We start from the raw sequence: 12,944 nt of genomic DNA on the forward strand, positions 1-12,944 counted from the left end.
AGTAAAACTTTGAGGAGAGAATGGGACAGATGTATGTGGAAAGCAAGAAGATCAAGAATGTAAGAATTGTAAGCTGTAGAAGTTTCATCGCTTTGTGTTATATTCCAGTGCCTAGAGCTGGCACTAGGGGGAGCTCAATAAATAGGTCTATACTGATGGAAAAAGACTGATAGGTCAAACCTACAACCAGTTGATCTAGTATACACTTGCCAGAGTCAGGGTAACCGTGTTTGTTCCTTTGTGCGGTCATTTAGCAGGTATGATGTTGACTGTGCCAAGTGCTGTGCCTGGAGCCCTGATGGCCTACACCCACTCATTCTGTGATAAAGGTACTCTATATACTCTCTTGTACCAAACTTCTTAGGTTAGAAATGTAACCTAAATTCTCACTAGTTACCAGAGCACAGGTATAGAAAATGAAGGGTCCTTACTTTGTGACTGCTAGAATAGGACTTCGCTTTCTCTTCACAGAGGTGGAGTTTCTCTCGAGGAGGCTGGAAGAGTGCTGTCTGAGGCAGTTTGTTTTGGATCTTCTTTCTAGGCGTTACGCTGACAGCAGCAACAATTTCATCTAGGTGATTGGATATGTGGGTTTCCTTTGATTCTTGCATATTTTTATAGACATTGTCCTCTAATTTTTAAATAAGAAAATAAAGGTGTTAAATGATAATTTCCATAGTTACTTACACAAATACACATTTTTCCTAGAAATTGATGCTAAATCTAGGAAAATTTTAATGCTCTACCCATGACTTATTTGAAATTAGCAGTATTCCATCAAAAAAGATCCTGATAACTGGTACTAACTTCTTTGTAAAACTTTCAGGCTGGTTTCCACTTTTAACTAAATCAAACACTGCTCATTCATTCAAATATACATATTCATATATATTTTTTACATATGTATATACAGGAGAAATCAGGCAAGCCCAAACAATTCTCAAAGAACCCAGCGTAGATCACCTGAACCCCAATTGACCTTGAAGCAGTAAAAAAATGACGTATTAAACTTTCACTTCTGGTCAAGATGGGGCAACGGGACTAGATTTATTCTCTTTCCTGAAATAACCAACCAACCAACCAACCAACACACAAAAACAAACCAAAAAACCTCCACATAGACAAAAAAGCTATGGAAACATGGTTTTCAAGAGATAAGATATAAGGGCAGCCCAGGTAGCTCAGTGGTTTAGTGCGCCTTCAGCCCAGGGCATGATCCTGGAGACCTGGGATCGAGTCCCACGTTGGGCTCCCTGCATGGAGCCTGCTTGTGTCTCTGCCTCTCTCTCTCTGTGTGTGTCTCTCATGAATAAATAAATAAAAATCTTTTTTTTTTTTAAAGAAACAGGATATCAACCTGATCAATGGAAAAAAGAAATAAAGTGAGATCCATGATTTCTCCAATGTATTGCTTTGAGGTATTCAGGACATGCAGGGAGCAGAAACACAGAAGTAGCCTGGTAGACTCTGCGTTGAGGAACTAGAGCTGAGGATCTGGGGAGAACAAGATAGCTAGAATTCATTGGATAGATTACTGGAGAGGATATAGATGCAGAGATAGAGGATTCTTGAAATTAGCAGAGGGACCATTACAAATAAGGGGAGAGAATACTGATCAGCATGTGAATAATAAAAATACTTGAGTCTGGGGAAAGATTCATTTAATAATATTAAAAAAGGAACAGTGCCTGGCATTCACATAGGGTTAGCAATGCCTGTTCCCACCAACCAGACTGGAAAACTCATAATTCCTGATGTATTGGGTAAAGCACTCAGAAGGGTTTTGTTTCACTAGTGTGAAATTACCCTTACCCTACCTTACCTGAGCACTGCTTAGACTCACCCAACAAAGCATAAAAATAAGACCTAAAAGAATCAGCCTATTTCTAAAACTTAACTGCCCCAGAAGACAAACTCAATGATGTATAGGAACACAAAAATAGCTAGCACACAACAAGGTAAAATTCACAAAGTCTGACATCCAATCAAAGATTCCTAGGCATGCAAAGGGAAAGGAAAACATAAGCCATCATGAGAAGAATAATCAATCAATCAGAACCCAGAACTGACACAGATGTAAGTTAGTAGAGTATTAAAGTGGTTATCATAATTGTGTTCCATATGTTTAAAAAGTTTAGAGATACATAAGATATTTAAAAAAGGCCCAAATTGAACTTCTATATATGAAAATTCTATGTGAGATGAAAAATGCACTAGAGGGATTAATGACAGATTAGATATTACAGATGAAAAGATGACTGAACTTGTAGACACAGCAATAGAAACCACCTAAAAAAATCATGAGTTGTGAAACAACTTCAAATTGCTTAGTATATATGCAATTTGAGTCTTTATAGGAAAGTAGATTGTAGCGGAGACAGAAAAAAATATTTGAAGAAATAACAGCCCAAAATTTTCCATATTTGAGGAACAGTAAAAAGCTAGAGATTCAGGAAGTTCAGTGAACACTAAACACAAGAAACAGAGAAAGCTACACCAAGGCATATCATAACCAAATTGCTCAAAACCAAGGTAAAGAGAAAATCTTAAATGTTAGGGGAAAAAAACATATTAGTATGAAAAAAATAAAAGATACAGACGATAGCATATTGCTTGGAGGAAAAATGCACATGAGAAGGGAGTGAAACAACAGACTTAAAGTATGGAAAGAAAAACATTTGTCAAGTTAAGATTCTGTACCAGTGAAAATATCTTTTAAAACCAAAAACTGAGAAAATTAATCATCAGCAGATATGTACTCCAATGTTCTTCAAGAATTAGTAAAGAAAGTCTTTCAGAAGGAAGGAAAATGATAGCAAATGGAAGATCTAGATCTACATAAAGGAATGAAGACAATGGGAATGATACTTACATGGGAAAATATGTAGCTGTTTTCATATTATTTAAATCTCTTTAAAAGATAACATTTTTTAAGGAAAAAATAATGTACTGTGAGGCTTATAACATGTGTATATAAGTGAAATGTATGACAACAGTAGCATAAGGACTAGGAAGGAAGAAATGGAATTGTGAAGTTCTTACACTGTATATGGAGTAGTATATTAATTGAAGGTATGACCTATAGTATAAACTCTAAGCAATCATTAAAATAACAAAATAAAGAATTATAGGTAATAAGCCAACAAAGGAGATAAAGGGCTCATAAAAGCAATCCAGTAGGGGTCCCTGGGTGGCGCAGTGGTTTAGCGCCTGCCTTTGGCCCAGGGCCTGATCCTGGAGACCCGGGATCGAATCCCGCGTCGGGCTCCCGGTGCATGGAGCCTGCTTCTCCCTCTGCCTGTGTCTCTGCCTCTCTCTCTCTCTCACTGTGTGCCTATAATAAATAAATAAAATTAAAAAAAAAAAGCAATCCAGTAGAAACTAGTAAAAAAGTGGGGAGAGGGAACAAAGAACAGATGAAACAAATAAAAAATAAATAGCAAGATGATAGACTTTATCAACAATCAGATTAAATGTAAATGGTCTAAACCTCCCACTTAAGAGATAGACATCAACAGATTAGATAAAAATGCAAAACTTAACTGTATGCTGCCTACAAGAAATTCATTTCAAATAGAGAAGGACAAATTAGATTAAAGGTAAAATGATGGAAAATAATATCCTAAAATTAGTCAAAAACAAACTTGGATCTATATTAAGATCAAAGTAAATTGTACAGCAAAGAATATTATCATAAAGAAGGTCATTTTATAATTGTAAAAGGTCAATTAGTCAAGAAGATATAATCATTCTAAGTGTTTATATACCTAGTAACAGTTTCAAAATATGGGACCCCAAATTGATGGAAAAGCAAGGAGAAATAGACAAATCCTTCATTATACTCTGAGATTTAAATACCTTGCTCTTCATAGCTGATACACCAGGTAGGCAGAAAATCAGTTAAGGATACATAAGACTTGAACTACATCATCAACCAACATGATTTGACATTTACTAGAATATTATACTCAAGAAGAGTAGAATACACATTCTTTTCAAGTGCACATGGACACTAAGACACATTTTATTCTGGGTGGTAAAACAAGTTTCAGTAAATTTATAAGGATACAAGACATACAAAATATATTCTCGATTATGACTACAAAGGGATTAAATTTTAAATCAATAACAGAAAGGTATCTGGAAAATGTTCAAATATTTGGAAACTAAATAACACAATTCTAAAAAAAAAAAACCCCAACCACGGTTCAAAGAAGAAATCAAAATACAATGTATTGGCATAAAATGTTCATAACATTCCCATAATAAACTTATAATATTTGTAAAATTTTGGTTCTTTGAGACCAATCATATTAATAAATCTCTACCCTGACTAAACAGGAAAAAAAAGAGAGGAGACAAAAGTCACCAATATCAGGAATGAGAGAGATGGCACCACTACAAATAGATTCTACAGATTCTACAAATGTGTCTCTATTACACTAGACACACAAAACATTAATGTACAATCTAAAAGAGAGGGTTATCGACAAAGATGATCAAGTAAGCTGATAAACACACACACTGTTTCCACAACAGGATATGTTGTTCTATGATAAACATGGACAAGTTTCATTACCTCGGTTCTCCTCAAAGGCTTGAACATGGTATAATTCCTTGTGAATAGAACTCAGAGGGATACAGTATGCAACACTTTACCTAACTTTTTGGACCATGAAATCCTCTTTTCTGGAGCACTCATTAACTCTTATGCAACTGGTACTTTCTGAGCACTGTTTGGAAAGCCAGGAGGTAGAGGAAGACTGGAAGGCTGGAGCCAGGCTTAGAAGACATTGATTTTAGGTTAAGAGTTTAAATGACTTTATTTGGCAGGTAGTGATGAGCTCCTCAAGGTTTTATCAAGAAAGATAAGTGACAATTCTGAGACAGATCTGTTAATTAGTAGGCAAATATAATGGAAACTACAGGCAGTAAAGTGGTCACTGATTTTCAAACTTTTCTTTTACCATCTTGACAACTGTTGGCATATCTATATTCTGCCTACAATATTAACTTTTTCTTTAAGGCTACAACTTTTTAAAAACCTAAATATTTACTTCAGCTTCACCCTAAAAAAATAACCAGATATATTATGGGTTTGACATCATATTTTCTCCAATACATGTTAAAATAAAAACACAAGTATTAATAATATTTTAAAAGTTGGTCTGTGTTCCACCTAACATCACATTAAGCATCACCAATTGTAAACATTGCATACCTTGGGAAATTCTAAATTTGAGCAACGTTTGACAACCATTTTTAACCATGGCCCTTCATGTAAGATTTCATCGGTTTTACTTTCTATAATTTATATTCTGACAAAGCAGGTATTTTCCCTAAAGTTAAAATTAGAATATTTTATATGCTTCTTAAATCATCCCCCTAGAAATTTTGGTACCCTCTTCACTAAGTGGGTACGGTCCTGCAGCCAGCCCTTACCACCAGTCACACGAATCACTGAATATTGTATAGAATGAATTCAAGTGCACAGCAGCAGTGAGAAGGGAAGTGATGGGAAGGATAAGAAGAATTACTGAAAGAAATAATTACTCAACTTGAGAGCTGCTTAGATGTAAAAACTGAAGAAGGGAAACAGTCAAAACTGACTTTGACATTTTCATCCAAGAACTCTAGATAGGTGCTGGCACACTATGGCATGGGCCAAGTGCTTCCCACTGTCTGTTTTCATAAATAAAGCTTTACTGGAACACAGCCCTTTTAATCCATTTACATCTTATCTATGGCCACTTTTGTACTACAACAGCAGAAGTGAGTATTTGTGATAGAAACCGTATCGCTCTCAAAGCCTAAAGTATTTATTATCTGGCCCTTTACAGACAAAGTTTACTGACCCCTAAAACACAGTAATGTCAAGGACAGAAGTAACAAGATAAATGAGAATGATCCTTTTAATAAGATAATCAATTTGGTCTCAGCCAGATCGAATTTGAGGCTATGGGAGAAAATTTATATAAGAATGTCCAACTCAAAAAAAAAATTTAAAAAATTAAAAAAAAAATGTCCAACTCAAAAAAAAAAAAAAAAGAAGAAGAAGAAGAAGAATGTCCAACTCAGAAGTTAGAAATATATCGGGCCACCTGGCTGGCTCAGTCAGTAAAGCATGTGACACTTGATTCAGGGTCATGAATTCAAGCCCCATGTTGGGTATAGAGCTTACTTTAAAAAATTTTTAGAAGAAAAAAGAAGCTAAAAATATATCACTAGTCCTGAGAGACATCTTTTTAAAGATAATATTTTTCCTTTCCTTTTAAAAAAAATTAGTAACCTTCTATGCCTTTATACAAATAGGATTTGAGATGTCTAGAGGTTAAGTGTTGAGCAGTTAACCTGGACCTACTTACCAAGGTAAAGGTGGCCACCCCTTAATAATCCAAAATAGAGCTTTACATTTTCACCAAGAAGGAAGAAAGTCAGAACTTTTCTTTCTTTCATGAGACAATATAGAATGAAAACATGAGAAAGGGAAGAAATTGGTTGAAGGCCAGTCTGAGAAAGCTTCAGAGGCCAATCAATCCCAGCAAAACACATTCTTGGGTAGCCCTTCAAAACGTGGAAGGCTCCTCTTTTGATTCAACATCTAAGCTTTCCCTAAACCCTGCTGTACAGAGACTCCGAGCTATCTCTGATGCCAAAATGGTGGCTGACTTTTTTTCTAACAAGCTCTTGACTTAAGCTTTCTCATCTATTCAGCCCACTAGTTGATGATTTGATCATTTCAGTAAGTGTTATGGTCTACAAAAAGAGCAGGAGATTGGGTTTGGGAATCTGAGATTCAAAAATCTGTGCTGGCCCAACTACTCACGTGATTTGGGCAATATCAACTGGTATTTACATAACCCTTTATGCTTTCCCATATTTTATCTTTTGTGGCCCTTGCCATAGCCATGTGGGAGACAGGTATGATTATCTCTGTTTTATAACTGAGGACAATGAAGCTGACAGAAGCTAAATTACTTGCCCCATGTCACACAGGCAGAATCAGGACTCCAGTCTTCTAAGAATTTGGTGGTTTCCTACCACATCATTCTGACTTTCATTGACCAGTCTTTAGGAGTGGGAAGCAAATATTCTTGCTTTGGAAACCCAAGATGGCATTTAAAAAAGTAATCATACACTTTTATAACAAGGAAATGTAACATCTTCAACAAATCTAACCACACTTTCTTATCTTCTACTTAGGGGAGGCAGAGAAGAAATTTTAGAAGCTATGTGAGTAATATGCTCTGTAATATTTGCTACTCTGGGCCTTGAACCTACTGCTAAACTTTGAAATTGAGCGGATTTTTCTTTCTTTTTTCGGCTTAACTTTAAAAGTGGTTTGTCTCACATTGCCTCTTAAAATATTAAATCCTTAAAAGAGCCATTTTAATCCAAGCACTCACAGGCTGGATCTAACTTGCACATGCTTTTTTTTTTTTTTTTTTTGGCCAGAAAGGGGAAAAAAAAAAATTAAGCCATTACTTTAAAATTAGAAGGTTCCCATATATGTAAGGATCTGGCATTTGAGATTTTTGGCTTCCTATAAAAACAACACTATCGGGCAGCCCGGGTGGCTCAGCGGTTTAGCGCCACCTTCAACCCAGGGCCTGATCCTGGAGACCCAGGATCGAGTCCCATGTCGGGCTCCCTGCGTGGAGCCTGCTTCTCCCTCTGCTTGTGTCTCTGCCTCTCCCTCTCTCTCTCTCTCTCTCTCTCATGAATAAATAAAATCTTAAAAAAAAACCACTATCAATACTGAGCCTATGTCATCACAGGCAACAATCCATCAGGGGGGAATGGCAGAAGCCATGGCGATTGCCAGTTGCCACCACTCCCTATTGCTCCTGGACAGGGAGGCACCAAAGTAGTTGCCATTTGTCATTGCTCCCGTGTTGCTTTATCCTTATAGTAAAAGAATAGGTCTCTGTAACCATACCTCTCTTTCAGAGTGAAAGGCTGACATAAAGGGATATGGTTTTCCTAGCCCATGCCACTTGCCACTCGTTTCCTAGATGTAATCTGATCTGAGCCATCACTGATATAAGATTATCAGATACATCACTATTCTATAACCACTAAGAATAAAACCACAAAGCTATTCAACTATGACTTGCCATCAATGGTAACATGCATTCCAATTTCAGAGATGTTTAAACACCAAAATGTGCATCTCTGCCAATTAAATGAGGCACGGTACCTGCCTGGCTTTTGGAAACATGTGAATCTATGGCCTTGCTTTAAATATGTGTCTGTGTCAATGTGTGTTGCATCTTATAGTAACATCTTTAGCACAGACATCCTCTTCAGTTCACTTACTTGGAGCTACATGCTTATCATCAGTCACTTTTGTTTTCTTTGTAATAGCCATAGGTGGGGCTTAAATTTTCATTAGAAATCAGCCCAGGGCCCACACACTACCCTCTCCCTGCCAGCCTTGGGTAAAGCTTCCCAGGCCTCTCAATCGGCTCCCACAACTGCCAGTCAGACATATCCAATCAATTGATGCTATTCCTTCTGCCAGACCTGTTCAGTAGAATGCTGAAGCACATGATCAGCCTCAGAACAAAATGGGAGGAGGAAGAGGTCTGAAGTGGGGTCTCAGTCTTCCATTTCAAGAGGTGATGTTCAACAATTTAATAACTGGTTTAGCAGGAGGACCAACCAATCTGTATAGATGGCAACTATGCTGGAACTAGGTTCAGAAGGTCCCCTGCTGTTACAGGTGTTAACCCTTGGGGGCTGACTTGGGGGAGGATGTAGAAAGCTTGAGGGCGGGGCAGGAGCCCCCAGGGCAGTGGCTCCTGGGAAATAACAACCATTATGACTGTATGAGAGTGTACTGGTTAAAAAGCAACCTTGCCCATAGGTAAGCTGTGGCATCAGCAAGCTATGAAGTGGAAAAACATTCTGGAAGGATACAAAATATCAAAACCGAATTGAAAGGAAATAAAAAATCTGAATAGAACTATAACAAACAAATAATTTAGTAATTTACACAAAGGTAAGCCCAGGCCAAGATGGCTTCAGTGGTAAATCCTACTAAACCTTTAAAGAAGTAATATGAATCTTTGCAAACTCTATCAGAAAAATAGAGTTTGCTACTCTATTCTGTGAGGCCAATATTATCCTGCTACCAAAGCCAGACAAAGACATAATAAGAAAACAAACCAATATCCATGATGCTTTTGAACACAAAAAGTCCTCAACAAAGTATTAGAAAAATCAGGCAAGATATAAAGAAGATTATATATTATGACCAAGGGGGATTTATCCCTGGAATAAATAAATAAAGCTGGTTGGTTTAACATCTGAAATCACTAATGTAATACACCATATTCATAGCATAGAGGGCAAAAACTGAATGATCATATTAATAAATGTAGACAAAAATTGGCAGGATACTTCCTTCATCTGATAAAGGGCCAATAAAAACTTTTTAAAAACCTAATGCTAACATCACACTTAATGGTGAATCCTTCTCTTTTTAGACTGGAAACAAGGCAAGGATGTTTGCTGTCATCATTTGTATTTAAGACTTAATGGATATTCTAACCAGTGCAACAAAGCAAGAAAAAAGTAAAAGGCATGCAGATTAGAAAGGAAGAAAAAAAATTTTAGTTGACATGATCTTCACACACACACACAATTCAGTTGACATGATCTTCACACACACACACACACACACACACACACACCCCAAAACAAAATGAAAACAACAGCAAAATCCTACTAAAACTGTTAAAACAATATCAGCAAGGTCAGAGGACACAAAATAAACCAAAACTGAATATCTATCAATCTGAAAATGAAATTAAGAAAACATTTCCATGCACAATAGGATCAAGAAGAATAAAATACTCAGGACTACACTTAAAAGAAGTACAAAACTTTTACACTGAAAATTATATAGCATTGCTGAAAGAAATCAAGGGACACTTAAGTAAATGAGATACATTCCACACTCATGGATTAGAAGCCTTAATATTATTAAGATAGCAATACCCCCAAATTGATCTATAGATTTTATATAACACCTATCAAAATCCCAGCTGTCTTTTTTTTTTTTTTTTGCAGAATTTGACCTTAGATTTATATAGAAATGTAAAAGACCTAGGATAGCTAAAACAATCTTGAAAAAGAACAAAGTTAGAGGACCATTCTTCCCATTTTAAAAACTTACTACAAAGCGACAGTAATCAATACAGGGTGATAATGTCCTAAGGACTGACGCTATATGTTAATGGAATAGAATTGAAAGTCCAGAAATAAACCTCTACATTTACAGTCAATTATTTTTTGACAAGAGTACCAGGTAATTAAATGGGAAAAGAATAGTCCTTTTAACAAATGATGCTGGAACAACTGGATAGGCACATACAAAATAACAAATTTGGACCCCTACCTCACACCATATAAAAAAATGAACTCCAACTGAATCAAAGACCTAAAAGTAAGGGCTAAAACTGTAGAGCTGTTAGGAAACAAAGGGATATGTATGAGCTTGGGTTACACAAAGATTTCTTATGTACAATACCAAAGGCACAATTGATAAAAAGAAAAAAATAAATTGGACTTTATCAAAATTAAAAACTTTTGTTTCAAAGACACTATCATGAAAGTTAAAAGACAATTCACAAAATAGGAGAATATATTTGCAAGTAATTGTAGATATATCACATGTTTGATAATAGACGTTAATCCAAAATATATAACAAACACAATTCAAAAATAAGACAAAAACCTAAGTAAAAAATAGGCAAAAAATTTGAAAAGACAATTTACGAAAGAAGATATATGAATGACCAATAAGCTCATGAAATGTTTATTTTATTTTATTTTATTTATTTTTTTTAAATTTATTTATTTATGATAGTCACACACACACACACACACACACACACACAGAGGCAGAGACACAGGCAGAGGGAGAAGCAGGCTCCATGCACCGGGAGCCCGATATGGGATTCGATCCCGGGTCTCCAGGATCGCGCCCTGAGCCAAAGTCAGGCGCCAAACCGCTGCGCCACCCAGGGATCCCTCATGAAATGTTTAAAATCACTAGTCCTTAGGAAAATAAAAACCAAAACTATAATGAGAACCACTTCACACCCACTAGAACAACTATAATCAAAGATACAGACAATAAGAAGCACTGGCAAGGATGTAGCAAAATTAGACCCTTCATATGCCACAGGTGGAAAGTAAGATAGTACATTCAGGTTAGAATGAGGAATTCCTCTCAAAGGTAAACACAGAATTACCACATAAATCAGGAGCTCCATGCCTAGTATATATCCCCAAGAGGCTGAAAACACTTGTTCACACAAAAACTTGTACACATCTTCATAGCAGCGTTATTTACAATAGCTAAAAAAGCAATCCAAATGTCCATCAACTGGTGAATGGATCAACAAAATGTGGTACTGTACCTATGACAGAATATTATTTGGCAATAAAAATGAAGTACTGATACATGATACAACATGGATAAACTTCAAAAACATGCTCTATGAAAGCCAGATATGAAGACCATATACTTAATGATGCTATTTATGTTAAATGTCCAGAAAAGGCAAACCTATAGGAACAAAGTTTATTAGTGATTGCTTGCACCAGGGTAGGAGTGGGAAATGTCTACAAATGGGCACAAAGTTTCTCTGGAGGATAGAAATCTTCTAAAATTTGAATGTGATAATACTTGCACAACTCTGTAAATTTTCTTAAAAAAAACCACTGAGTTGTATCCTTAAAATGAGTGAATTTTACGGTATATAATTAACATCTCACTAAAGCTATTAAAAATAGCTATGAAACCACAATGCAGGTTTATGTGTAATTCTGGCTTTTAAATATCTAATATTACAAGACTTTTCTTTTTATTCTTTTTTAAAATTTTATTATTTTTTCTTAAAGATATTATTTATTCATTTGAGAGAGAGAGAGAGAGAGAGTGCGAGTGCACGCGCACACAACTGGGGGGAGGGGCAGAGAGAGAAGGTGTAGAAGACTCCCCGGTGAGCAGGGAGTCTGCCCCACCCCTGGGCCTGCATCCCAGGACCCTGGAATCATGACCTGACCTGAAGGCAGACGCCTACACGACTGAGCCACTGAGCACCCCTACAAGACTTTTCTAAGATAGGGCAGCCCCAATTCCCAAAGACAATGTGGCAGAGGCTCCCAAATCTGAAAAAGCAATCCTAGATTAGTATCATGGTTCCATGGGGGCAGATGGGTAGCTCATTTGGTTAAGCATCTACCTTTGGCTCAGGTCATGATGCCAGGGTCCTGGGATCAAGTTCAGTAGGGAGTCTGCTTCTCCCTCTGCCGCACTCCTGCTTGTGCTCTCTCTGTCAAAATAAATAAAATCTTTAAAAAAGTATTATGGGGGGATCCCTGGGTGGCTCAGCGGTTTGGCGCCTGCCTTTGGCCCAGGGTGCGATCCTGGGGTCCTGGGATGGGTCCCGCGTCGGGCTCCTGGCATGGGGCCTGCTTCTCCCTCTGCCTGTGTCTCTGCTTCTCTCACTCTCTCTCTGTGTCTATCATGAATGAATAAATAAATAAATCAAAAATAAAATAAAATAAAAAAGTATTATGGTTCTATGAATAGGTAGATCAAATACATTAGTGCCTGGCACCTATTGGGCCTCAATAAATCTTTACTAGATGAACAATTAAACCATCTTCATGGTGTGATTTTTCTCTCCAAATACCTCATACACTTGGTATCTGAAACTGTTAATCAGGGTAATTTTTTTTTTTAACTAAAGAAAACTTAAATAAATGCCGATGTCCCCAGAAGAAAACCTGCTAACAATTAGGTGGGCAGGATTGGATGGGCTAAAATGAGGGAACATATTAACCACTTCATGCTACTGACTCACTTGGTTTGGGAATAGGGCTTGGACAGTGGGGATGTATGATTCACAGTAACTCAGAGATCC

At 36.8% G+C, this 12,944-nt stretch overlaps 1 protein-coding gene across 3 annotated transcripts in view; it reads right to left on the minus strand.

Annotated features, from left to right (window-relative positions):
• Positions 1–12,944, minus strand: part of TTC23 (tetratricopeptide repeat domain 23) — a 93,340-nt gene that overhangs the window by 77,514 nt on the left and 2,882 nt on the right. For all 3 annotated transcript variants that reach the window (XM_055326318.1, XM_055326321.1, XM_055326320.1), the window contains exon 2: positions 432–631. In XM_055326318.1, the coding sequence (XP_055182293.1) occupies positions 432–611 (180 nt within the window). In that variant the 5' untranslated portion in view covers positions 612–631. The remainder of the gene's footprint in view (positions 1–431; positions 632–12,944) is intronic.

The sequence above is a fragment of the Nyctereutes procyonoides genome, unplaced genomic scaffold, assembly GCF_905146905.1.
Source record: "Nyctereutes procyonoides isolate TBG_1078 unplaced genomic scaffold, NYPRO_anot_genome, whole genome shotgun sequence".
NCBI classification, from domain to species: Eukaryota; Metazoa; Chordata; class Mammalia; order Carnivora; family Canidae; genus Nyctereutes; species Nyctereutes procyonoides.